At 46.3% G+C, this 27,819-nt stretch overlaps 1 protein-coding gene across 1 annotated transcript in view; it reads left to right on the forward strand.

The window, feature by feature from the left end:
- parp6 (poly(ADP-ribose) polymerase family member 6) overlaps nucleotides 1-27,819 on the forward strand; it is a 78,572-nt gene that overhangs the window by 26,857 nt on the left and 23,896 nt on the right. The window contains exons 5-10 of the mRNA XM_033014798.1: nucleotides 2,912-3,061; nucleotides 5,069-5,185; nucleotides 7,688-7,765; nucleotides 17,872-17,966; nucleotides 23,583-23,643; nucleotides 27,129-27,219. Of these exons, the coding sequence (XP_032870689.1) occupies nucleotides 3,059-3,061; nucleotides 5,069-5,185; nucleotides 7,688-7,765; nucleotides 17,872-17,966; nucleotides 23,583-23,643; nucleotides 27,129-27,219 (445 nt within the window). The 5' untranslated portion in view covers nucleotides 2,912-3,058. The remainder of the gene's footprint in view (nucleotides 1-2,911; nucleotides 3,062-5,068; nucleotides 5,186-7,687; nucleotides 7,766-17,871; nucleotides 17,967-23,582; nucleotides 23,644-27,128; nucleotides 27,220-27,819) is intronic.

Raw genomic sequence — 27,819 nt, forward strand, 5'->3', positions numbered from 1 at the left:
GCACGGTGGCGCAGCGGTAGAGTTGCTGCCTCACAGCGCCAGAGACCTGGGTTCGATCCTGACTACGGATGCTATCTATACGGAGTTTGTACGTTCTCCCATGCGGCCCGTGTGGGTTTTCACCGGGTTTCCTGGTTTCCACCCAAATTACAAAGACGTGCAGATTCGTACATTAATTGATCTCTGTAAAGTGTTTCGGATGTGAAAGTGGGATAGCATGGAGCTAATGCACGGGTGATCGATGGTTGGTGGGGACGCAGTGGGCCGAAGGGCCTATTTCCACACCATATCTCTAACCTAAACTCAAATCGACATTGCAATTGTATTAGCAAATTATAAACGAGAGTTTGATGTATGCAAGTTTATGCTACATGTGCAGATGTCCTATAATTTTCCCAGCATGGCTCCATCAGTCAGTGTGTGAAGACTTCACCTCTGTTCAACTCTATCCCTGTGAAGCCATCTGCAAACCGGCTATTGTTTCCGCTCCTGTTGGTAACATCTGTTTTCCACCATGAGTCCCCAAACGCATTGGTCCCATGCTTTAGTGACGTCAGTGCCTTGTCCCCAGGGTATCCCAGTGAGCAGCTGCCTGGCCTACTCCCACCGTTCTTTGTAGAAACAGTGTTGGGGGGGGGGGGGAAGAGGTGAGCTGGGATTGGCAAGAGCTGGGGGAAGGGATAGGACATTTGTGAAGGGACAGAGAGCCGACAGCAAGGGGTTTCCAAATCATCCCGTTTACCCCCGGCAACTTTAATAGCACGTAACAATGTTATGTCACTTATCTATGAACAACTAATGATGAACAGATACCGGTATAGCAGAACCAAACACAGTCAGTCAATGAGAAACAATATGTTCAAATACAGAATCAATACATTTACCCCAGGTTGGGAACCCTTGGCCTACAGCAATGATAGGCATGACTCAGTAGATAAACAAATAGAAGGTATTAGTAAAGTGTTGGAGAGTCCACAAGCTTGGGTCTAGAACAGGTCATTAGTGGGTGAGTGAGATTAATTCTATACATTGTAGGAAATAGTGATAGAATGAATAGAGAGAGATGGGGGGGGGGGGGGGTGAAAGAGAGCATACAAGCACCTGCCATTTAGTCTGAAGAAGGGTCTCGACCCGAAACATCACCCATTCCTTCTCTCTGGGATGCTGCCTGTCCCGCTGAGGTACTCCAGCATTTTTGTGTCGGTCTTCGGTTTAAACCAGCATCTGCAGTTCCTTCTGACGCATTTCGTCTGCTATTTAGTTTAGTTCAGACACACAGATTTAGAGAGAGAGACTTCCAATTATATGAGAGAGTTAGAGAGGGAAATAGACAGGGAATGCGAGCGCTATCCTGCACACTAGGGACGATTTACAGTTTTTACCGAAGCCAATTAACCAACAAACCTGTCTGTCTTTGGAGTGCATGAGAAACTGGAGCAGGTTTCCCTGAAGGTAATCCATGGGGAACATACAGACTCCGTACAGATAGCTCCCGTAGTTAGGACCGAGCCCCTGCCTCTGGCGCTGTAAGGCAGCAACTCTACCGCTGCGCCACCGTGCCCTAATATGAGAAAGAAAGAGAGTGCCCATCACTATTACAAGAGCCCATCAGTAATATGAGTGTGAGTGAGAGAGAAGGAGCAGGCAAGAGCCTATTAGTGGTGGGTGTTTTGTTAGAGTTTGTTGTGAAATACTATTGTTCATAAGTTCTAGGAACAGAATTAGGCCATTCGGCCCACCAAGTCTACTTACTCTGCCATTCAATCATGGCGGATCTACCTTTCCCTCTCAACCCCATTCTCCTGCCTTCTCCCCATAGCCCCGACACCCGTACTAATCAAGAATCTGTCAATTTCAACTCTAGAAAATACCTAATGACGGTCACCACAGCCTTCAGTGGCAATGAATTCCACAGATTCACCACCCTCTGACTGAAGAAATTCCTCCTTATCTCCTTTCTAAATGTACGTTCTCTTATTCTGAGGCTATGGCCTCTGGTCCTAGACTCAACCACTAGTGGAAACATCCTCTTCACATTCAGGTCGTCACTATTCGGTACTCTTTAATGAGGTACCCCCTCATCCTTCTAAACTCCAGCAAGTTCAGGCCCAGTGCTGTCAAACGCTCATCATATGTTAACCCAATCGTTCCTGGGACCATTCTCTTAAACCTTCTGTGGACCATCTCCAGCGCCAACACATGCGTCCTCAGATACGGGGCCCAAAACTGCTCACAATACTTGAAATGCAGTTTGACTCTGGAATTCTCTGCCACAGAAGGTAGTTGAGGCCACAGTTCATTGGCTATATTTAAGAGTGAGTTAGATGTGGCCCTTGTGGCTAAAGAGATCAGGGGGTATGAAGAGAAGGCAGGTACAGGATACTGAGTTGGATGATCAGCCATGATCATATTGAATGGCGGTATAGGGCCGAATGGGCCTACTCCTGCACCTATTTTCTATGTTTCTATGACCAGTGCCTTCTAAAACCTCAGCATTACATCCCTGTTTTTGTATTCTAGTCATCTCGAAAGAATTGCGGGCATTACCTTTGTTTTGTATTGGGTTGTAAATAGAGTCATAGAGTCTTACAGTGTGGAAACAGGCCCAACTTGCCCACACCGGCCAACATGCCCCATCTACACTGGGTTAAGGAGTTACATCTGGATACAATTCCCACAGATGTGGTAATATGGGGTACCAACAATTATTCAAATAATTTAGTAAATTTAATTTTGTTAAATAAAATGTAGGCAGTAGATTCACACTTTTAACGTACTTTAAGAAACTGAAGCTTCAAAACATTTAATTATTATCTTAACAGATTCTGGATATTTTTCGAGCGCAGTTCTGTGTCTACTTCAGAAGATGCAGCCGTTATTTACCGAGATCTGTTTTTTTTTGTACTGACAGGAATTTGAGAAAAGTTTGGCCATTGTAACGGAGGCAACAGAGTGCTGGCGATCGTTTGGAAGGTCTCTCCTTCTCCCGTCGTAACCCATCTCCAGCATGGAGGGCTGGCATCTAGTCCTAGTGCAGGCACGACTCTGAATTGCACAAATGGTGAGCAAATCGCACAGATTTTTTTTGCAAGACCCCGCACACTGTCCCTGCAGGCGTCTGCCCGCACTCCAACCATCCTGAAGACGGCTGGCCTCCTAATACTGCAGTCTGACCATTCCAGGATTCAGACCAGATACATAGAAACATAGACATGGAAAAAAATAGGTGCAGGAGTAGGCCATTCGGCCCTTCGAGCCTGCGCCGCCATTCGATATGATCATGGCTGATCATCCAAGTCGGTATCCCATCCCTGCCTTCTCTCCATACCCCCTGATCCCTTTAGCCACAAGGGCCACATCTAACTCCCTCTTAAATATAGCCAATGAACTGGCCTCAACTACCTTCTGTGGCAGAGAATTCCACAGATCCACCACTCTTGTGTGTAAAAAATGATTTTCTCATCTCGGTCCTAAAAGACTTCCCTCTTATCCTTAAACTGTGTGACCCCTAGTTCTGGACTTCCCCAACATCGGGAATAATCTTCCTGCATCTAGCCTGTCCAACCCCTTAAGAATTTTGTAAGTTTCTAGAAGATCCCCCCTCAATCTTCTGAATTCTAGCGTGTACAAGCCGAGTCTATCCAGTCTTTGTTCATATGAAAGTCCTGCCATCCCAGGATCAGTCTGGTGAACCTTCTCTGTACTCCCTCTATGGCAAGAATGTCTTTCCTCAGATTAGGATTGTTGTGTTCTGTACAACACGTTTACCATCAATGTGCTGGAAAGAACTAGAGATGCTGGTTTAAATTGAAGGTTGAAGGTAGACACAAAATGCTGGAGTAACTCAGCGGGTGAGGCAGCATCTCTGGAGAGAAGGAATGGGCGACGTTTAGGGTAGAGACCTTCTGTTCTTTTCATCGCTGGCCTTTGTCCAACCATCTGCCTATCGAAGCCCCCCTGGCCTGCGTTCAGCTATTACTGGCTGCACTTTCTCTTCCAGCTTTCTTCCCCACCCCTCCCCTACAATCAGCCTAAAAGAGGGTCCCGAACTGAAACGTTACCTATCCATGTTCTCCAGAAACCCGCTGAGTTACTCAATAGTTTAATGGTTCAATGGTGCAAATATTTATGTGTCAAATATACAACTGCAGAGTGAAATTATTTTTGCCTGCATTAAGAGTCAAGAGAGTTTATTGTCACGTATAGGACAATGAAATTCTTGCTTTTGCTTCAGTGCAACAGAATATAGTAGGCATGAATACAGAACAGATCAGTGTGTCCATATACCATTGTATAAATATATACACACATGACAGATAAAGTGCAAATAAACAGATATTGGTCTATTATTGTTCAGAGTTTTGTTTGAGTTGAGTTTAATAGCCTGATGGCTGTGGGGAAGTTGCTATTCATGAACGTGGATGTTGCAGATTTCAGGCTCCTGTACCTTCTACCTGAAGGTAGCAGGGAGATGAGTGTGTGGCCAGGATGGTGTGGGTCCTTGATGATGCTGCCAGCCTTTTTGAGGCAGCGACTGCGATAGATCCCCTCGATGGTAGGGAGGTCAGAGCAGATGATGGACTGGGCAGTGCTTACTACTTTTTGTAGTCTTTTCCGCTCCAGGGCGCTCAAGTTGCCGAACCAAGCCACGATGCAACCGGTCAGCATGCTCTCTACTGTGCACCTGTAGAAGACAATCGAATAAACTTATTTATTGATTGATTCATCCATTCATTTATTCATTCATAACCTCAGAATAAAAGGACTACCTTTAGAAAGGGGATGAGGAGGAATTTCTTTAGTCAGAGGGTGGTGAATCTGTGGAATTCATTGCCACTGAAGGCTGTGGAGGCCAAGTCAGTGGATATTTTTAAGGCAGAGATTGATAGATAGTTGATTTGTAAGTGTGTCAGGGGTTATGGGGAGAAGGCAGGAGAATGAGGTTGAGAGGTAAAGATAGATCAGCCATGACTGAATGGTGGTGTAGACTTGTTGGGCTAATTCAAATGGCCTAATTCTGCTCCTGGGAACTAATGAACTAATCAACTGTTTGCTGGTTTCACTTCAGGCTGGGAACAGTTCAGAGCGAGGAGCAGCATGTCTCACGAGGCTTTCCCCGATTGTCTGGCGCTTCCCACACTCCAGCCTAAAAGGATGGTCAGGAGGCAAGCAAAGCTGCCAACAGGTAAGACCCTGTTACCAACCTCCCTCTCTCCGACCTGCTCGTTGTTGCATGCAAACTGTAATGCTTGATGGAGCTTGTTCACCGACACTGCTGCACTGCACACCTCCAGCAGCCCTGCTCTGATCCAAACCTCGGCCTCTCGCTGTGCAGAATTCATACGTTTCGGTCCATCAAGCCCTTCGCTGCTCCAGTTACTTCGACGGAAGGGATGCTGTTTATTTATTTATTTTTATTTATTTTTATTTTTTAAATCAAAATATTTATTCAATTATTTAAAAATAATATTTACACTACAATAAAACAAGCCGGAACCCACCACCATCATACAATACAAACATATATCCATAATAAACTATTATACAACTAGGTTACAATACTTATTGAGGATACAACTCAGACCCTCTCTCACACCGCCCGCTGCTGAAAGACTCATCTATGCCTTCATCTCCTCCCGACTGGACTATTGCAACTCACTTCTCCTTGGCATCAGCTCCACCTACATCAACCGACTCCAACTGGTCCAGAACGCAGCCGCCCGACTCATCACCCACACCAAATCCTGGCATCACATCACTCCAGTCTTCAAAAAACTTCACTGGCTTCCCATCTCCCACCGGATCACCTACAAAATCCTGGTCCTCACCTACAAAGCCCTCCACCATCTGGCCCCCCCATATCTCACTGACCTCCTCTCCCCCTACCAACCCTCACGGTCCCTCAGATCCACATCAGCCGGTCTCCTCTCCATCCACAAGTCCAACCTCCGCAGTTTTGGGGACAGAGCCTTCTCCAGGGCAGCTCCCAGGCTCTGGAACTCCCTCCCCCAACTGATCCGCAATTCCGTGTCCCTCACCATCTTCCAGTCCCGCCTCAAGACCCATCTCTTCACCTCTGCCTATCCTTAGCCCCACGTCCCCGTCCCTTTTCATCTGTGCATTAATTGCCTCATACTGTGTTTTGTATTGAATTCTGTCTTTACTTTGTGTACTAGTCATGTCTCTACTATTTATTTAATTCCCCTTACATGTTTTTCCTCTACATGCGCAATTTTTGTAAGGTGTCCTTGAGACTCTTGAAAGGCGCCCATAAATAAAATTTATTATTATTATTATTATTACATTCAACACCCTGCGGTGTCCAGCGGTCCCTGGAACTCCCTCAGGGTGCCCGTGGACAGAGCGTATTCCCTTTCTAACCGCACCCGGGCAAGGACATATCCCCGGAAAAGGGGCAGGCAGCCGGCAAGGGATACTGGTTGGTAGGTTCATTTGTACAAGACAATGGGCTGCACGGTGGCGCAGCGGCAGAGTTGTCGCCTAACAGCGCCAGAGACCCGGGTTCGATCCTTACTATGGGTGCTGTCTGCATGGAGTTTGCACGTTCTCCCCGTGACCACGTGCGTTTTCTCCGGATGCTCTTGTTTCCCCCCACATTCCCAAGACATGCGGGTTCGTAGCTTGTGTAAGAAGGAACTGCAGATGCTGGTTTAAACCGAAGATAGACACAAAAGGCTGGAGTAACTCAGCGGGACAGGCAGCATCTCTGGAGAGAAGGAATGGGTGACGTTTCGGGTCGAGACCCTTCTGGTTAGAGATGCGGGAAACAAGGGATATAGACAGTGGTGCGGAGAAATAAAGAACAATGAATGAAAGATATGCAAAAAAGTAACGATGATAAAGAAAACAGGCCATTGTTAGCTGTATGTATGTTCCACTCAGCCCACCTGAACCAACCTGATCTCCTGGTTGCCGGACACTTGAATTCTCCTTCCCATTCCCACACTGACCTTTCTGTCCTCGGTCTCCTCCATTGTCAAATTGGAGGAACAGCATCTCATATTTCGCTTGGGCAGCTTACAGCCCAGTGGTATGAATTATAATTCCTCTCACTTCAAGTAACCCCGGCGGGACTGTTTGTACCATCGCCCAGTGGGGAATCGCCTCAGCGCAGAGGGAGAAGAGGAGGGAAGAGACAGCAGCCCTAAGATTTTTGCCTCCACCACAGTGAGGAGGTGCTTGGAGGACTCACTGTGGTGGTGTTAATTTGTGTTTAGTGTTGTTTATTATTGTATTATTGTATGTATGACTGCAGGCACGAAATTTCGTTCAGTCCGTAAGGTCTGAATGACAATAAAGGTAATTCTATTCTATTCTATTCATTCCCTCTCTCCCTATCCCTCCCCCACCTAAGTCACACCAGCTTCTCATTTTTACCCTACAAACAGCTAACAATGGCCTGTTTCTTTAATCATCGTCACTTTTATTGCATATCTTTCATTCATAGTTCTTTATCGCTCTACATCATCATCTATATCTCTCGTTTCCCTTATCCCTAACCAGCCTGAAGATGGGTCTCGACCCAAAACGTCACCCATTCCTTCTCTCCAGTGATGGCGCCTGTCCCGCTGAGTTACTCCAGCTTTTTTGTGTCTATCTTTACAGGTGTATGTTACCTGTGTTCATGTGGCAAAAGGCGTTTTTAATGTCATTTACTTTTCTTTAGGACATCAAAGGTCAGTACTGGACTGATGAGGATTCTGATGGGGATAATGATTCCGATGAGTTTCTGTATGGTGTGCAGGTAAGGAACTCTTTGATATTGGTCACAGAGATATTGAGTCCGACAGTGTGGAAACAGGCCCTTCAGCCCAACTTGCCAACACCGACCATCAAGCCCCAGCTACACTAGTCCCACCTGCCTGTGTCTGGCCCATATCCATCTAACCCTATCCCATCCATGTACCAGTCTAAATGTTGCTTAAACATTGTGATACCTGCCTCTACTACCTCCTCCAGCAGCTCGTTCCATTCACCCACCTTGCTTTATGTCGCCACAGGTTCCCATTAAGTCTTTCACTCTCACCTTAAATCTATGTCCTGTGGTTCTCGATTTCCCCTTCTCTAGGCAAAGGACTGTCCATCTACTCAAACTATTCCTCTCATGATTTTGTACACCTCTATAGGGTGATTTCACGAAAGGTCACTGGAGCGTAAATCCCCACTCACGTGACCGAAAATTTTAACTGGGGGACAAGCGTCACTTCCGGTACATGTTAGTGGATGGGAAAACACGCACTTTCACACCCGTTAAAAACATCGAAAACGGCCAGTTTTTGAGCTGCAATTAAGTGAGCCAGTCGGGGTGACCGTGAGGCACAGCTACCTAAATTTACAGTCCAAAAAAAAGATAGAAACTAAGGTAAATACAAGAGGGAGCTGAAGGGGCCAAAAAGGCGGAAGTGCTAGCGGACATTTTTCGTGGAGATTTAAAGATCCAAAATATCGGGAATTATCGCATTTGCTCGCTGCATTTCATCAAAAGTGGCATTATTGACTGTTATCTTTATTCATTTGTTAGATGAAAAGTATTAAAAGTTAGAAATCCGTCAGTAAAATTGCAAAATCGCCCATGGTTCTCGGGTGGGTTTTAACATGCAAAATGAAAACGCTTCTGAAGCTCCATTTACCATTTAAATAATCGTAAACTATCAATGCGTTTGGAAATCAATTGGAAATCAACTATCCTGCTCACAGTGGGTGCCCAATCAGGATTGTTGACATCATTCCATGCTGCAGGCTTGTCTGTTATTAGATGAAAAATAAATAAGTAGTTTGGGTGATTGTGCAGGCTTTAAACAAGAAACATTGAGAAATATATTCTGGCAAATAATAAAATCTCCTGATTTTGTCCAACCAACAGCTGAGAATTATCCCATTCCTTAGCTTGCATCTGAGTAAAATTGATTTCCAAACGCATTGATAGTTTACGATTATTTAAATGGTGAATGTAGCTTCAGAAGCGTTTTCATTTTGCATGTTAAAACCCACCCGAGAACCATGGGCGATTTTGCAATTTTACTGACGGATTTCTAACTTTTAATACTTTTCATCTAACAAATGAATAAAGATAACAAAGTCAATAATGCCACTTTTGATGAAATGCAGCGAGCAAACGCGATAATTCCTGATATTTTGGATCTTTAAATCTCCACGAAAAATGTCCGCTAGCACTTCCGCCTTTTTGGCCCCTTCAGCTCCCTCTTGTATTTACCTTAGTTTCTATCTTTTTTTTGGACTGTAAATTTAGGTAGCTGTGCCTCACGGTCACCCCGACTGGCTCACTTAATTGCAGCTCAAAAACTGGCCGTTTTCGATGTTTTTAACGGGTGTGAAAGTGCGTGTTTTCCCATCCACTAACATGTACCGGAAGTGACGCTTGTCCCCCAGTTAAAATTTTCGGTCACGTGAGTGGGGATTTCCGCTCCAGTGACCTTTCGTGAAATCACCCTATAAGATTACCGCTTCTTCTTCTTCTTGCGTATGGCGTGCACAGCCTAAAGTTGTCGGACAACTTGTTCTATTTGATCTTATTTGATTGTGCACGCCGGGTTGATTGCATTCGTCGAAACAGGGCGGACCACGTGAAGGTTGCAATCTTCCACCCCTACCCCTCATCTTTCTGCGCTCCAAGGAATAAAGTCCTTGCCTGCTCAACCTCTCCCTATAGCTCAGACCTCGAGTCCTCCCGTTGAACGTGGGAAGTAACTGGAGCACTGAAGAGAGCCCGGGCTTCATAGACTGAAACGTATGAATTCTGTACAGCAAGTGGCTGAGGTTCGGATCAGAGCAGGGCTGCTGGAGGTGTGAGGCAGCAGTGGTGCGGTGCAATGTCGGTGAACAAGCTCCATCATGTTTGCATGCAGCAACGAGCAGATCAGAGAGAGTGTGGTTGGTAACAGGGTCCTACATGTTGGAGGGGATGAGCTGTATTGTCCATGATGCTCCGCAGAGATTGAGGAGCTTGAGATGCATCCTCCCCCTCCAAGATCCCCCCCCCTCCCCTCCCCTCCCAGGACGGAGCCAGCCCTCCTGATGAGCTTGTTGATCCTGTTGGTGTCCGCGACCTTCGCCCTGCTGCCCCGGCACACGGCAGCGACATGTTTGCACGTTGATATCACGGTTGATTGGCAGTAGACCACCTAGCAATCCACACGTCTCCAGAATCTGGAAGAACCACCCCGAAGAATCCCACGCGGTCATGGGCAGAATGTGCAGACGGGTCAGGATCCGATCTGAGTCACTGGAGATATCAGATAGGGAGACGCATTGTACCGCTTACAGGAATCTAAAGGAAGGAACTGAACTCCAGATGCTGGTTTAAACCGAAGGTGGACACAAAAACCTGAACCACAAAAGCTCAGCAGGTCGGACAGCATCTCTGGAGAAAAGGAATAGGTGACGTTTCGGGTCGAGGACCCAGCGTGGAAGTACCGCCGTGATACTCAGCCGTAGAGTGTTGGCGCCACGCTCTCTCCGTAAATATAGTACCCTGTAAACAATGTAATAAACAAGAAAAAAATGATCAGTTTAGTTTAGTTTAGAGACACAGCGCGGAAACAGGCCCTTCGGCCCACCGAGTCTGCACCGACCAGCGATCCCCGCACATTAACACTATCCTACACACACTGGGGCCAATTATTATTTTTTTTACATTTTACACCAAGCCAATTAACCTACCTACCTGCACATCTTTGGAGTGTGTGAAGAAACCGAAGATCTCGGAGAAAACCCACACAGATCAGGGGGAGAACTCTGTACAGACAGCACCCGTAGCCGGGATCAAACCCGAGTCTCTGGCGCTGCATTCGCTGCAAGGCAGCAACTCTACCGCTGCGCCACTGTGGAGAACAATGGAGGAGTTGGCGTGCTTTGTGACTTTGTCAGTGCCGTAGGTGGCTGCTATTTGTAGACATTGGATACGCAAGCAAAGAATCTCACATGTGATAATAAAGTATTCTGTTCCATTCTTCAGACTGTAGAGGGATCTCGAACCCAAAACCCAACCTATTCCTTTTCTCCAGAGATTCTGTCTGACCCGCTGAGTTACACTAGCTTTTTGTGTTTAAGAAAGAACTGCAGATGCTGGAAAAATCGAAGGTAGACAAAAATGCTGGAGAAACTCAGCGGGTGAGGCAGCATCTATGGAGCGAAGGAATAGGTGATGTTTCGGGTCGAGACCCTTCTTCAGACTGATGTGGGGGGGGGGGGGGGGGAGAAGAAGGGAAGAGGCGGAGAAAGCGGGCTGTGGGAGAGCTGGGAAGGGGGGAGAAAGCAAGGCATTTTTGTCCACCGCAGCATAGGAACAAGTCGTTCAGTCTACAACGTCATTGCCAAATGTGATGCCAAGTTAAACGAATCTCCTCTGCCTGGTCCATATCCCCCCATTCCCTTCATATCCACCTACCTATCTAAACAACAACAACAACAACTTTCTTTTTGAGAAGCAAGGAGAGGGAAGAATTACATTCCATGTTTTTCTTCATTCCTTACTTCTAAGAAGTAACAACTTCTACTGAAGTGTGTGAATGGCCGTTGGCTCGCTAGGAGCTCATCCGCCCTTTGCCAGGTCTTGTGTTTGGTCCTGCTGGGGGTCCACAGCCCCCTCCTCACCTGGCAAACCAGGTGGGGGAGACGGTTTAGTCGCCGACTGTCCGACCATGGAGCGGGTAGCACGGGATTACATTGTGCCCGTGGCGGGGGGAACTCCCCCCCCGACCTGTCTAAAAGCCTCTTAAATGGCTGCAACCTTATCTGTCTCCACCACCACCACCCCTGATGTGGTGTTTCATTTGGTACGTTCCTTTCTGTTCAGATATAGAAAATGCATGATACTATTTCATTTACCTTGTTCATAAATAACAAAGGGTTTTTCCACAAATAAGTCCAGCGATAAACACAAATAATCTTGACAATCAAATAACCGGAATGACTGCTTAAGCTCGGAGAACTGTGAGGAGATGTGCAAGTCACTTTTATTTCTCCCCAAGCTCTCGCGACCAATAAAAAATTCTTAAATACTTTCATGAGTCATCAGTGGATAACGTTAAAAACCTCTGGTGAATGGTTTAACATCCAGTCAGTGTGCTCTGTCGAGAGGCCACTAATGATTTCCTTTTACGACAGAATGTTAAGTAAACCATGGAGCGTGATTTGCATTGAGCGGTGGAGATATCAGACGAGGGCAGGTGATCGTAAATTCACCGCTCGTCTCCTTGGCTTGGATTTCCACTCTGTAAAAAAAGTAAAAAGGAGCAAATTCCATTTCCACATGGACTTCAACACGAGACGATGTTGTATGGAAACAAAGAACTGCAGATAAGGCACAAAGTGCTGGAGTAACTCAGCGAGTCAGGCAGCATCTGTGGAGAACATGGGTAGGTGACGTTTCACAGAGTGCTGGAGTAACTCAGCGAGTCAGGCAGCATCTGTGGAGAACATGGGTAGGTGATGTTTCACAGAGTGCTGGAGTAACTCAGCGGGTCAGGCAGCATCTCTGAAGAACATGGATAGATGACATTTTGGGTCAAGACCCTTCTTCAGTCTGAAACATCACCTATCTATAGATTTGACTATCCTCAGTTTAAACCAGCATCTGCAGTTCCTTCCTACACATCACCTATCAATATCTCTCTACATCATCATCCTTTATCTCTCTAAATCATCGTCTATATCTCTCATTTCCCTTATCCCTAACCGGTCTGAAGAAGGGTCTCGACCCGAAAGGTCACCCATTCCTTCTCTCCAGAGATGCTGCCCGTCCCGCTGAGTTACTCCAGCATTTTGTACCAATCTACTGAGTGTACTATCTCTTAAAACAAAAACAAAAACTAAAAAGCCTGTGCCTGACAACATGTTTGTCAGCTTTAAATTCCATTAGCTCCCTGTCCACCAGACTTGAATGCCAGCTAAGATGATTTGCACTCTTTGCAATCATTTGCTCAGCCATGTGTGTTTACTTAAACCACTGTACCATCATATGCTTGAATCGTTTATTCCAAAAGCCATTGTGGTTTTAACAATGCCTGTTTGATTTGTCATAGCTGGGACAAAGCAGAATTCATTCTGAATTCCACAGTCCGCCCTATCTCCTGCTGCCTGCTGTCGACATTAAATGCCTGAGTACCTCGTGAGTAATAAGGGCGGCACGGTGGCGCAGCGGTAGAGTTGCCGGCTTACTGTACTTGCAGCGCCAGAGACCCGGGTTCCAACCCAACTACGGGTGCTGTCTGTACGGAGTTTGTACGTTCTCCCCGTGACCCGCGTGGGTTTTCTCCAAGATCTTTGGTTGCCTCCCACACTCCAAAGACGTACAGGCATGTAGGTACATTGGCTTGGTAAATGTAAAAGTGGTCCCTAACGTGTGTAGGATAGTGTGAAGAAAGACTGGATAGACTTGGTTTATACTCTCTAGAATTTAGAAGATGGAGGGGGGGATCTTATAGAAACTTACAAAATTCTTAAGGGGTTGGACAGGCTAGATGCAGGAAGATTGCTCCTGATGTTGGGGAAGTCCAGGACAAGGGGTCACAGCTTAAGGATAAGGGGGAAATCCTTTAAAACCGAGATGAGAAGAACTTTTTTCACACAGAGAGTGGTGAATCTCTGGAACTCTCTGCCACAGAGGGTAGTCGAGGCCAGTTCATTGGCTTTATTTAAGAGGGAGTTAGATGTGGCCCTTGTGGCTAAAGGGATCAGAGGGTATGGAGAGAAGGCAGGTACGGGATACTGAGTTGGATGATCAGCCATGATCATATTGAATGGTGGTGCAGGCTCGAAGGGCCGAATGGCCTACTCCTGCATCTAATTTCTATGTTTCTATGTTAATATGCGGGGATCGCTGGTCAGCACGGACCCGATGGGCCAAAGGGCCTGTTTCCTCGCTGTGTCTCAAAAACTAAACTAAAACTCAGCGGGACAGGCAGCATCTCTGGATAGAAGGAACGGGTGACGTTTCGGGTCAAGACCCTTCTTCAGACTGAAGAAATGTGTAGGAAGAAACTGCATATGCTTGTTTACACTGAAAACAGACACAAAATGCCTGAGTAACTCAACGGGACAAGCAGCATCTCTGGGTAGAAGGAATGGATGAGTTTTCAGGTCTTCAGACTGAGGATGGTGAGTGGGTGGAATGTGCTAGCAGTGGCAGTGGTTGAGGCAGATATGATTGTGGCATTTAAGAGACTTGTGGATATGTAAGGATATGAACTCTGTGTAGGCAGATAAGAATGGCCAGCATCATGTTTAGCACAGACATTGTGGGCCAAAGGGCCTGTTCTGCTGCTGTACTGTTCTACGTTCCATATCCTTAATGGTGTAAAGATTAATGGAGCATCGTTTGTTCAGCAAGGTTTCTTTAGAATCTGAACTAAGGTACCTCTGAACATCTTTTGATCAAACTGGAACTTTCCTAATGAATCAATCGTGATCCAATTGTTACTTTTGCAAACATTGGACACTTTCCAAAGCTGGGTGATTTGTTGTTCAGGTCAATGAATACAAGAGAACCTTTATCACAGCTCAGCACTTTCTCTTGTGTATTAATGGATGGAAATGAGCAATAGACTTACAGCTACTTCTGAGGTCAGGACAATGTAGTAATGACCGAGGTGGCATGGTGGCACAGCGGTAGAGTTATGCCCCTGTCCCACTTAGGAAACCTGAACGGAAACCTCTGGGGACTTTGCGCCCCACCCAAGGTTTCCGTGCGGTTCCCGGAGGTTGCAGGTGGTTGCCAGAGGTTGCAGATAGTGGAAGCAGGTAGGGAGACTGACAAAAACCTCCGGGAACCGCACGGAAACCTTGGGTGGGGCGCAAAGTCTCCAGAGGTTTCCGTTCAGGTTTCCTAAGTGGGACGGGCATTACTGCCTTGCAGCGTTTGCAACGCCGGAGACCTGGGTTCGATCCCAACTACGGGTGCATATGTACATATAAACATTGTAGAGACAAAGAACTGCAGATGCTTAGAAAGGAACAGCAAATGCCGGTTTAAACCAAAGATAGATACAAAAAGCTGGAGTAGCTCCGCGGGTCAGACGGCATCTCTGGAGAGAAGGGGTAGGTGACGTATCGGGTCGAGAGTCAGGTATGAAGAAGGGTCTCAACCCGAATCGTTACCTATTCCTTTTCCCCAGAGATGCTGCCTGACCCGCTGAGTTACTCCAGCTGTTTGTGTCGAACTGCAGATGCTGGTTTATACCAAACATTGTCGGGTGAAACCAAAGATGGTTTATACCAAGGGCGAAGAGATCATCGGAGAGCGAGGAGGACCATCGGAGAGCCGAGGAGGAGCTGTCAGAGAGTGAGGAAGGCCTCCGAGAATGAAGGGGGACCCCCAGGGTCAACTGCTCCCACGTTTGTCAACGGGAAGTAGATAGGAATGTTCGAAGAACCTTTGTAACCTTGTCGACCCCCACGTTCTATTGGCTCTATAAGGCACGCACTGGTCAGGCCGCATTTGGTGTATCGTGAGTATTTTTGGGCACCATAACTGAGGAAGGATGTGCTGGCTCTGGAGAGGGTCCAGAGGAGGTTTACAGTAATGATCCCAGGAATGAGTGGGTTAACATATGATGAGCGTTTGTCAGCACTGGGCCTGTACTCGCTGGAGTTTAGAATAATGAGGGGGGACCTCATTGAAACATGCAGAATAGTGAAAGGCTTGGACAGTGTGGATGTGGAGAGGATGTTTCCACTAGTGGGAGAGTCTAGGACTAGAAGTCACAGCCTCAGAATTAAATGACGTTCTTTTAGGAAGGAGATGAGGAGAAATGACTTTAGTCAGAGGGTGGTGAATCTGTGGAATTTATTTGCCACAGACGGCTGTGGAGGCCAAGTCAGTGGATCTTTTTAAGGCAGAGATAGATAGATTCTTGATTAGTACGGGTGTCAGAGATTATAGGGAAAAGGCAGGAGAATGTGGTTAGGAGGGAGAGATAGATCAGCCATGATTGAATGGCGGAGTAGACTTGATGGGCCGAATGGCCTAATTCTGCTCCTATCACTTATGATCTAATGAAAACGTGACGACTCTTGTGTACTGCCTAGATGATTTTAGTGGGTCGTATGCAAAATAACCTGAGGTCGATAAATGCAAAGAATTCTCTGCAACGTGAACATGTTTTCTCTGGGGAAATCCTGAGATGAATGGGAAGATGTTTGGATGTTGACTCTTCCCAAAAATACACAGCATTCAAATGCTGATAAAGTTCTGCCAAAAGCCCAAAACTGCTGATGCAGGAAACCTGAATTGAAACAAAAAATCCAAGGGATATTCGGCAAGTTAAGCAGTTTTTTTTTTTTTTTTAATCAAAAAATTTATTCAATTAATAAAAAAAAATATTTACACTTCAATAAAACAAGCCAGAACCCACCACCATATTACAATACAAACATATATCCATAATAACCTATTATACAACTATGATACAATCCTTATTGAGGATACATTCAACACCCTGCGGAGCCCAGCGGTCCCGGAACTCCCTCAGGGTGCCCGTGGACAGGGCGATGTTAAGCAGTGTTGGAGGGGAGAGGGGCGGGGGGAGAGAGGGGGCGGGGAGAGAGAGGGACGGGGAGAGAGAGTGTTTAAGAAGGAACTGCAAATGCTGGAAAATCGAAGGTACACAAAAATGCTGGAGAAACTCAGCGGGTGCAGCAGCATCTATGGAGCGAAGGAAATAGGCAACTATTTGTCAAGTGAAGGACATCTGGCGCTGGGCCAGTCCCACTTACGCGATTTTTTTCCGTGACTGCCGGCACCCGTCATAGTCGCAGCAGGTGGCCGAAAATTTTCAACACGTTGAAAATCCAGCGGCGACCAGAACAAGGTACGACTCTTTGGGCGACTACTCACGACCGTACAGGCTTCACCCCGCGACATGTCTACCGCTGCGCCACCGTGCCGCCATGACGATGATCAAACTCAAATGGAGAATGGAAGAGATTTTGTCGACAGATGTGGTGAATGATTGCAGGGGGAGGCCAGTAGGGGGCAGCGGCTGGATGGGCCGAATGGCCTGCTTCTGTGCTGCAAACTCTGTGGAATTCTCGGAGAAATATAAAGTTCAAATTGTGCATTAGAAAAGTTTCTCAAGTTAACTAAACTTTTCCCTCTGCTGTTTAGTCTGCAGAGGATGTGGTTTGGATGCGACATAATTGTACTCGTTGTTCTGTTGGGGAATAATCTGTGACACATAATCTGTCTAGGTGCAAAAAACTAGAGACAACACTAACTCTGTAAAAACTCCAGACAAGACCTTGCACTTAAAGCTGCATTCTAAATATCACGTCCCATTGAAGCACAGGGTGGGGGAGTGAAGAGGGAGGGAGAGAGAAGGGAGAGACACGAAGAGAGAGAAGGGAGAGGGAGGGAAGAAAGAGAGGGAGAGAGAGAAGGGGGAGGGAGGGAGGAAAGAGAAGGGAGAGAGATAGAGGGAGAGAAGGGGGAGGGAGCAGAGAGAGAAGAGAGAGGGAGAGAGAGAAGGGGAGAGAGGAGAAAGGAAGAGAGAAGGGGAGGGAGGGAAGAGATAGGGAGGGAAGAGAGGGGGAGGGAAAGCGGGAGAGGGGAGTGGGAAGGAGGGAAGAGAGGAGGGGATGGGGTGGAGAGAGAGAGGGGGAGCAGTATACTGAGAGGCAAAACTCAAAGGGAAGCAGAGGGAGAGAGAGGGGGGGGAGTGACGGAGATATGCGGAGAGACAGCAATAGAGAGAGGAGAAGTGAGAGGGGTAAAAGGCAGGGGGGTGAGGGAGAGAGGACGAGAGAGCGAGCTGGCCTGAATCCTAGGAGTGCCAAGAGAGCAGCAGTGAGACCAGCCCAACCATATATTACAGCGTGTGTCTGTTTTTCCAGGGGAGCTGTGCGGCTGATCTATACCGACACCCACAGCTCGATGCAGACATTGAGGCGGTGAAGGAAATTTATGGAGAGAATTCTGTCTCTGTCAGGTAAGTATTTAACATTCTCATTTTTTCAAGTCTTGCGGAACTGATGGCGGTTTTTACTACGGTTATTTACAAGCCTGATATTCTGCCTGTCATTTTCTTTAGGGAATAGAATTCTGAAAACAGAGGGAAAAAAGAGAGAGACGACTTAATTCGTTTTTAGCTTCAGTTTTTTTTTTTCTCGATCCTGGCTTCCAAGTTTCATTTCATCAGCTAGAAGGATGGAATAGTGCAGGATGTTGATTTTCCCCACTGCTGCCATCATTGCTGCTTTTCTAATTACCACTGCAGTATGGGACTGGCCCTGTTAGTTTTACCTTTCCTCCTGTCCAAAGATGCAGTGTGCTATCCTGAAAAAAATTCAGCCCAGCCCGTGTGGTTAAAACTTAGAGTCAAACTTATACCCTCTCAACAGGGTTTCAATCCTGCACCTACATATTATGTATCTTTTCTTCTTGAATGTTTTTGTATATTTTCCAAGCAGACGTGGATTAGTTTCACCAGCCTTAACCACTGTGGATCATATGTGGTGCTAGGGAGATGCAATGGTCTTTTAAGAAATAATGCAGAAAATGATCGCAAGAGGCAATCCGCTTCTGCCTCCACTCCACTCCTGGAAGTTCTGTGGGAGATTTGTCAGAGATATGCGTGGGGTTTTCAAGACATAATATTTGTGCAAGAAAAAAGGGTGAGTTGCTGCCTCTCAGCACCAGAGACCCGGGTTCGATCCCGACTGAGGGTGCTGTCTGTACGGAGTTCGCACGTTCTGCCTGTCTAACAGTCTATTATCACTCTTGTACTTTATCTGTTTATTTATTGTGTATAGATATGGTCTGTGGTCTACAGACACACTGAACTTTTATCTCCCGTTCTGTATTATGTTTACATATTCTGTTGTGCTGTTTCATTATCATGTGTACCAGATAGGGCAATAAAACTCTCTTGACTCTTGAGCGTGTGGGATTTCTCCGGGTGTTCCGGTTTCCTCCCACATTCCAAAGACATGCAGGACTGTAGGTTAATTGGCTTCTGTAAATTGTCCCTAGTGTGTGTAGGATAGAACTAGTGTACGGGTGATCATTGGTCGGCACGGACCTAGAGGGCCGAAGGGCCTGTTTCTGCGCTGTATCTCTAAACTAAAATATCGGGCCACTTAAATCAAAGTTGCTTACACCTTTTGTTCTGGTTTAACTGCTCCCTTCATTCCTTTTAACAATTACAATTAATCATCTGTGATATATGAGTATATTCTTAAAGTACATCTATCAAATATTGTATTGTGTGTTTTTCACTAGAAGGGTTGAACAATAGTTTAGTTTAGAGATAGAGCACAAAAACAGGCCCTTCAGCCCACCGAGTCTGCGCTGCCCAGCGATCCCTGTACCCACTAGCATTATCCTACACACACTAGGAAAAATTTACAATCTTTACCGAAGCCAAGTAACCTACAAACCTGAAGTACACAAATAAGCTGGAGAAACTCAGCGGGTGCAGCAGCATCCATGGAGCGAAGGAAATAGGCAACGTTTCAGAGCCGAAACCCTTCTTCAGACTGATGAGGTAACGTTTCGGGCCGAACAAACCTGTACGTCTTTGGAGTGTGGGAAGAAACCAGAGCACCTGGGAAAGTGCCACGCGGCCACGGGGAGAGCGTACGCACTGCACCCATAGTCAGGATTGAACCCAGGTCTCTGGTGCTGTAAGGCAGCAACTCTACCGCTGCGCCACCGTGCCGTTGAGTACTAGAGCAGGTTAGTTCTGTTAATGTACTGGTTAAGAGAAACAGTATGTCTTGAACCTTATGCCCTCAGCACATCTTCTCAGCAGCACTTCTTCACCGTCCCTTACAGACCAAAGCCAAAGAGGTTTCTGCTGATCAAGTCAGTGCTAGCTCAAAGAACAATCCAACTAGTCCTATTGCCCCATTTTCTTCCCTCTAACCTATGTTCAATCACATGCCTCTTAAATTATGCCACAAATGGGCATGCAGGTGCAGCAGGCAGTGAAGAAAGCGAATGGTATGTTAGCTTTCATAGCAAAAGGATTTGAGTATAGGAGCAGGGAGGTTCTACTGCAGTTGTACAGGGTCTTGGTGAGACCACACCTGGAGTATTGCGTACAGTTTTGGTCTCCAAATCTGAGGAAGGACATTATTGCCATAGAGGGTGTACAGAGAAGGTTCACCAGACTGATTCCTGGGATGTCAGGACTGTCTTATGAAGAAAGACTGGATAGACTTGGTTTATACTCTCTAGAATTTAGGAGATTGAGAGGGGATCTTATAGAAACTTACAAAATTCTTAAGGGGTTGGACAGGCTAGATGCAGGAAGATTGCTCCCGATGTTGGGGAAGTCCAGGGCAAGGGGTCACAGCTTAAGGATAAGGGGGAAACCCTTTAAAACCGAGATGAGAAGAACTTTTTTCACACAGAGAGTGGTGAATCTCTGGAACTCTCTGCCACAGAGGGTAGTCGAGGCCAGTTCATTGGCTATATTTAAGAGGGAGTTAGATGTGGCCCTTGTGGCTAAGGGGATCAGAGGGTATGGAGAGAAGGCAGGTACGGGATACTGAGTTGGATGATCAGCCATGATCATATTGAATGGCGGTGCAGGCTCGAAGGGCCGAATGGCCTACTCCTGCACCTAATTTCTATGTTTCTATGTCTATGTTTCTATGCCTCTTAAATGCCCCATGATTCACCTACCACCCACCGACACAATGGATAGTTAATAGCTAATTAAAGAACAAAAACATCTTACGATTAATGAAAATTAAAGTTAATATTTTAAAATATGAGTAGTAAAAATGCTTTAAAGCAATTGAAAATATTAAAACAAATTCAAGTCATTTAGAACTTAGCTTGTGGCCATTCCTGTCCAATCAAGTGAATGAGTCACTGTAGGAAGGAACTGCAGCTGCTGGTTTAGACCGAAGACAGACACACGAAATGCTGGAGTAACTCAGCGGGACAGGCAGCATCTCTGGAGAAAAGGAATGGGTGACGTTTCGGGTCAAGACCCATCTTTAGTCTGAAGAAAGGTCTCAAGCCGAAAAGTCGCCCATTCCTTCTCTCCAGAGATGCTGCCTGACCCGCTGAGTTACTCCAGCTTTTTGTGTCTATCTTCTCTACAATGGCAAAATGTCTCTTGGGTAAATTTAAGCTGACATTCATTGTTTGTATATTTAATGCAGAGATCCATAGCTTTTTTTGGATGTTGAGGAAATGCAGGGATATGGAATTAGGACAAGAAAATGACACTGAGATAAAAGATCTGTTGATTTTATTGTATAAGATGGAACTGCAGATGCTGGTTTAAACCGAAGATAGACACAAAAAGCTGGAGTAACTCAGCGGGACAGGCAGCATCTCTGGAGAGAAGGAATGGGTGACGTTTCGGGTCGAGATCCTGATCTGATTAGGGTCTCGACCCGAAACGTCACCCATTCCTTCTCTCCAGAGATGCTGCCTGTCTCGCTGAGTTACTCCAGCTTCTTGTGTCTGTCTGCTGATTTTATTGAATGTGTGTTTATTGAATGAGGTGTCAACAGAGATTAAAAGACTCTACCACTGCATAGTTTAAGAAAGAACTGCAGATGATGGCAAAATCGAAGGTAGACAAAAATGCTGGAGAAACTCAGCGGGTGAGGCAGCATCTATGGAGAGAAGGAATAGGTGACGTTTCAGGTCGAGACCAGGAAGCATCTATGGAGCGAAGGAATAGGTGACGTTTCGGGTCGAGACCCTTCCGGGTCTCGACCCGAAACGTCACCTATTCCTTCGCTCCATAGATGCTGCCTCACCCGCTGAGTTTCTCCAGCATTTTTGTCTACCACTGCATAGAGTCTTCCAGCCCTGCAATGGTGTCTTCATCCAACTGGCCCATGCTGACCAAGATGCCCCATCTACACTAGTCCCACCAGCCCGCACTTGAATCATACCCCTCTAAACCATTCCTATCCATGTACCTGTCCAAATACCTTTTGTGCTTCTTTCGTTCCCGACGGAAAGGAATTCAACGAAAGCAAGGACGCAAGGAACTGCAAATGCCGGAAGAAGATACAAGGAACTGCAGATGCTGGTTTAAAAAAAAAAGACACAAAGTGCTGGAGTAACTCAGCAGATCAGGCAGCATCTCTGGGGAACATGGATCGGTGATGTTCAGGGTTGGGATCTTTCTTCAGATGAGAGTAGATCTGTCTCTGAATGGAAGTAATTCAATAGACAGTAAACAATAGACAATAGGTGCAGGAGTAGACCATTTGACCCTTCGAGCCAGCACCGCCATTCAATGTGATCATGGCTGATCATCCCCAATCAGCACCCCATTCCTGCCTTCTCCCCATATCCCCTGACTCCGCTATCTTTAAGAGCCCTATCTAACTCTCTCTTGAAAGCATCCAGAGAACCTGCCTCCACCGCCCTCTGAGGCACAGACTTGGTTGCCACATTAAAGGAAGTGCATGCTTTCACTGGAACAAGTGCGGAGTGGATTCATGTGGATGTTACCAGGAGCAGAACATCTCAGATATAGGAGAGGCTAGACAAGTCTGTGTTTGTTTGACTTACAGCAGAGGAGGCTGTAGGGAGGAGTACTGAGGTATATACAGGATAGGATAGGTGTAGCTTCACTTTAATTCATGATCATGGAGTTAAGCAAAGTAGAAATAGCCCCCATGTCCCAACATGTCCATACTGACCACCAAGCAGCTCTCTGTGGTGGGTCCATTTCCCACCACTTGGCCAGTAGACCTCTATGTCTAGTCGATCCAAGTACTTGTCTTGACTTGTCTGAAAGATAAGAGTTATTCTTTCTGGTTCAGTTTGGTTTAGTTATAGAGTCACAGTCATACCACACGGAAACAGGCCCTTCGGCCCAACTTGCCCACACCGACCAACATGTCCCATCTATGCAAGTCCCACCTGCCTGCGTTTGGCCCATAATTGCTAGATTTTAATTGATACATTTTTGTTTTTCCTGACTTTGGATATAAATGGATAAGGAGTCTTGATGGTGTTTGATGATGTTTGGATGTATGTCAACCCTAATCTGGAGTCTGAAGAAGGGGCCTGACCCAAAACATCATCTACCCACATCCTATGGGGATGCTGCCTGACCGCTGAGTTACTCCAGCACTTTGTGTTCTGTGCAAGATTCCAGCATCTGCAGTTCCTTGTGTCTCGACATTAATCTAATTGAACGGTGCCTCGGTCTCAGAGCTCTTTTTGCAACTTAATATATCCTAATATTAATGATTCTGAAGAAGGGTCTCGACCCGAAACGTCACCCATTCCTTCTCTCCAGAAATGCTGCCTGTCCCGTTGAGTTACTCCAGCTTTTTGTGTCTATCTTCGGTTTAAACCAAAACCTGCAGTTCCCTCCTACACATTCATCTTCTTCTTGCGTATGGCGTGCACAGCCTAAAGTTGTAGGACAACTTGTTCTATTTGATCTTATTTGATTGTGCACGCCAGGTTGATTGCATTAGTCGCAACAGGGCGGACCACGTGAAGGTTGCAATCTCCCACCCCTCCTACACATTTAATATATAATGGACCGTAATTGAAAAAGATGAAAGTTAGGCTGCGACTTACCTATCCTAAATACTTATTTCCACAGAGAATATGGAACGATTGATGATGTGGATGTGGACCTCCACATTAACATGAGCTTTCTTGATGTAAGTAACAGCTCATTTGACTTAAGCTGGATTCACAAGATAAATGTAAAAGATCAACGTGCATGAATAATATCAATGGAAGCAGAGTACGGTTGTAATATTGCAATTATTTAACCCACGTGACAATGCAGTTTAAATATAATTTTATGTTGGTTTGGTGAAATTGTGTCCTACATGTGTCTATTTTTTCTTGCAAGTGCCAATCCTGCTTGTTGTGGCAATTTGCTATGCCACGTGTTGCTAACAACAGCTCTGCTGTAATAACGCAGGTTCCTCACTGATTGTGTGACTGTTCTATCTAGAGCGCGCTACCAGGGGAGGTGGTGGAACAGACCACAGTAGCTACGTTTAAGAGGCATTTAGACAGACCAATCAGTGCTGGTGAGGAACGCATTTAGAGTATTGTGTTCAGTTCTGGGCACCATGTTACAGGAAAGATGGAAAGGGTGCAGAGAAGGATGTTGCCAGGACTCGAGGTTCTGAGCTATAAGGAGAGGTTGATTAGGCTGGGACTATTCCTTGGAGCACGGGTGATCTTATAGAGGTGTATAAAATCATTTATGTGGTGCGTTCATGGAACGAGCTGCCAGAGGTGGTCATAGAGTGATACAGTGTGGAAACAGGCCCTTCGGCTCAACGCCCCCACCGGCCAACATGTCCCAGCTACACTAGTCCCACCTGCCTGCGCATGGCCCATTTCCCTCCAAACCTGTCCTATCTATGTACCTGCCCAACTGTTTCTTAAACGTTGGGATAGTCCCAGCCTCAACTAACTACTCAGGCAGCTTGTTCCATACACCCACCACCACTTTGTGTGAAAGGTGGGTGTATGGAAAGGTGTTGGTGGAGGCAGATACGATAGTGGCTTTTTAAAAGGCATTTAGATAGGCACGTGGATGTGCAGAATATGGATGGATATGGATCATGTGCAGGCAGATGAGATCAGTCTTGGCATCTTGCTCAGCATGGACATTGTGGGCCGAAGGGCCTGTTTCTGTTCAGTCTCAACCTCCAGTGCCCATGGGAAAAGGATGGAAATAAAAGTGATCATGTCGGTAGGGGAAGTATAAAAAGCTTGCCCGGAGTAAAATAAGTAAGTGGGCCAACTCTGTAAGTTTCCTTAGGGATTTTGACTTTGTTTGTTGCTTGGTTAGTTCAGTTTTTAGTTTGGAGATACAGTGCGGAAACACGGCCCTCATCCCACCAAGCCCGCACCGACCAGGCTGTTCACACGAGAGCGATAGATGCCTGGAATGCAGTGCCTGGGAAAGTGGTGGCGGCAAATGCAACGGCAATGTTTAAGAGGCATTTGGACAGACACACAAACAGGGAACACAAACCACATGCAGACAGATGTGCAGTTAAAATTGACACCATGGCCGGCAGAGACATGATGGGCCAAAGGACCTGTTCCTGCACTGTGCTGTTCTACCTTTGAGATTAGTTTTTAGTTTAGTTTAGAGATACAGCGAGGAAACAGGCCCTTCGGCCCACCGAGTCCGCACCGACCAACGATCCCCGCACACTAGAAACATAGAAACATAGAAATTAGGTGCAGGAGTAGGCCATTCGGCCCTTCGAGCCTGCACCGCCATTCAATATGATCATGGCTGATCATCCAACTCAGTATCCCGTACCTGCCTTCTCTCCATACCCTCTGATCCCCTTAGCCACAAGGGCCACATCTAACTCCCTCTTAAATATAGCCAATGAACTGGCCTCGACTACCCTCTGTGGCAGAGAGTTCCAGAGATTCACCACTCTCTGTCCTACACACACCAGGGACATTTTTTACATTTATACCAAGCCAATTAACCTACAAACCTGTACGTCTTTGGAGTGTGGGAGGAAACTGGAAATTCCAGAGAAAACCCACACAGGTCATGGGGAGAACGTACAAACTCCACACAGACAGCACCTGTAGTCGGGATTGAACCCGCGTCTCTGGCGCTGTGAGGCAGGAACTCTACCTCTGCGTCACTGCGCCGCCATTCAAACTGTTTGAATAAAATGCAAGAATAAAATCAGGTTTTGTGGATTTATAGGGTAGATTACAAAGAGTTAAATTATATGTTCTACTTGTGAGATAAAGTATTGCACGACTAGTGATCTCATTGTTTGGCCATTTCTCCCATTCAGTCTGACCACTGCTGTTAATTTATTCCAATGCAGTTAATTCTGCATTGACAATTTTTCCTGGCACAGCCTTGTAATGCTGCTGCCTTATTGACCCATGAACTATGAAGCACTGCCAGTAATAGATTGGGCCTAGTCGGCACTTGGTAGTTTAAATTAGAGATACTGCTCAGAAACAGGCCCTTCGTCCCACCGAGCCTGCGCCGACCACTAGCACTCTCCCCGCACACTAATAATAATTATAATGGATGGGATTTATATAGCGCCTTTCTAATACTCAAGGCGTTTTACATCGCATTATTCATTCACTCCTCAGTCACACTCGGTGGTGGTAAGCTACTTCTGTAGCCACAGCTGCCCTGGGGCAGACTGACGGAAGCGTGGCTGCCAATCTGCGCCTACGGCCCCTCCGACCACTACCAATCACTCACACACATTCACACACAGGCAAAGGTGGGTGAAGTGTCTTGCCCAACGACACAACGACAGTATGCACTCCAAGCGGGATTCGAACCGGCTACCTTCCGGTTGCCAGCCGAACACTTAGCCCGAACACTAGCACTATCCTACCCACTAGAGACAATTTACAATCTTTACCGAAGCCAATCAACCCACAAACCTGTACGTCTTTGGAGTGTAGGAGGAAACCGGAGTACCCGGGGAAAAGCCACGCAGGACACGGGAACACAGGATCAAACCCGGGTCCGTCGCACTGAATGGCAGCAACTCCACTGCTGTGCCCACCGTGCCTTTTGTTCTCTTGGCCTCTCTCACCCAAAACACATCTTCATGGCATTATGCGACTGTAGCGTTGTTTTTCTCTCATGAAGGGACAATGTTGAGGGTGAACGAGCTAAATGTGTGAAATGGCCCATTACCACCAATGTAACCAGATCATAATTGACCTCTGAAATGGTCTAACAAGACACAGGGTGTCAAGGGTTACGGGGAGAAGGCAGGAAAGTGGGGTCGGGAGGCAGAGATCAGCCAGGAGCGGGCTTGATGCACGACTAGTGATCTCAAGGGTCTAATTCTACTCCCATAAACTTGTGAACTTGCGAAAATTAAAACAAAATATTCTTGGAACTGTCCTGTGCATCACGCAGCATTTATGGAGAGAAACAGAATGAGTTTCTAATCCTATCCTAATGAAATATTATCCTGACAAGGTATTCAATCTACATCTGTCTCTCCAGGGATGCTGCCTGACTTGTAAGTTTAAAAAAAAAATTAGTTTTAGAGATAAAAACGCATGAAAACGTCGGGCTGTTTGAGGATGAAATGTTAATTGTTGACGAGAAATATGTTCAAGGACCCGGACGTATGTAACCAATGAATTTTGTTAATAGGAAGAGATTGCAACGGCTTGGAAGGTAGTGAGAATAGAGCCCATTATACTCAGACTGCGATTCTCTCTGTCCCAGTACCTAGATGGACCTGGTAAGTCCCATTCATGTCTTTCATTCATCGTTTCTTCAAACCTACCACAACCATTTTCTTTATCGAGGAGAGACACAAAATGCTGGAGTAACTGAGCGGGACTGGCAGCATCTCTGGAGTGAAGGAATGGGTGACGTTTCGGGTCGAGACACTTCGTCAGAACCGAAACGTCACCTGTTCCTGCTATCCAGATGTGCAGCCTGTCAATAGGCAATAGACAATAGGTGCAGGAGTAGACCATTCGGCCTTTCGAGCCAGCACCGCCATTCAATGTGATCACGGCTGATCATCCCCAATCAGTACCCCGTTCCTGCCTTCTCACCATATCCCCTGACTCTGCTATTTTTAAGAGCCCTATCTAGCTCTCTCTTGAAAGTATCCAGAGAACCTGCCTCAGAGGGCGGTGGAGGCAGGTTCTCTGGATGCTTTCAAGAGAGAGCTAGATATCCCACTGAGTTTCCCGCTAGATATCCCACTGAGTTTCCCGCTAGATATCCCACTGAGTTTCCCGCTAGATATCCCACTTAGAGAGCTAGATATCCCGCTGAGTTTCTCCAGCTTTTTGTGTCTATCTTCGGTTCAAACGGTTCAAAATGAGTA

Source organism: Amblyraja radiata, chromosome X, assembly GCF_010909765.2.
Source record: "Amblyraja radiata isolate CabotCenter1 chromosome X, sAmbRad1.1.pri, whole genome shotgun sequence".
In the NCBI taxonomy this organism is placed as follows: domain Eukaryota; kingdom Metazoa; phylum Chordata; class Chondrichthyes; order Rajiformes; family Rajidae; genus Amblyraja; species Amblyraja radiata.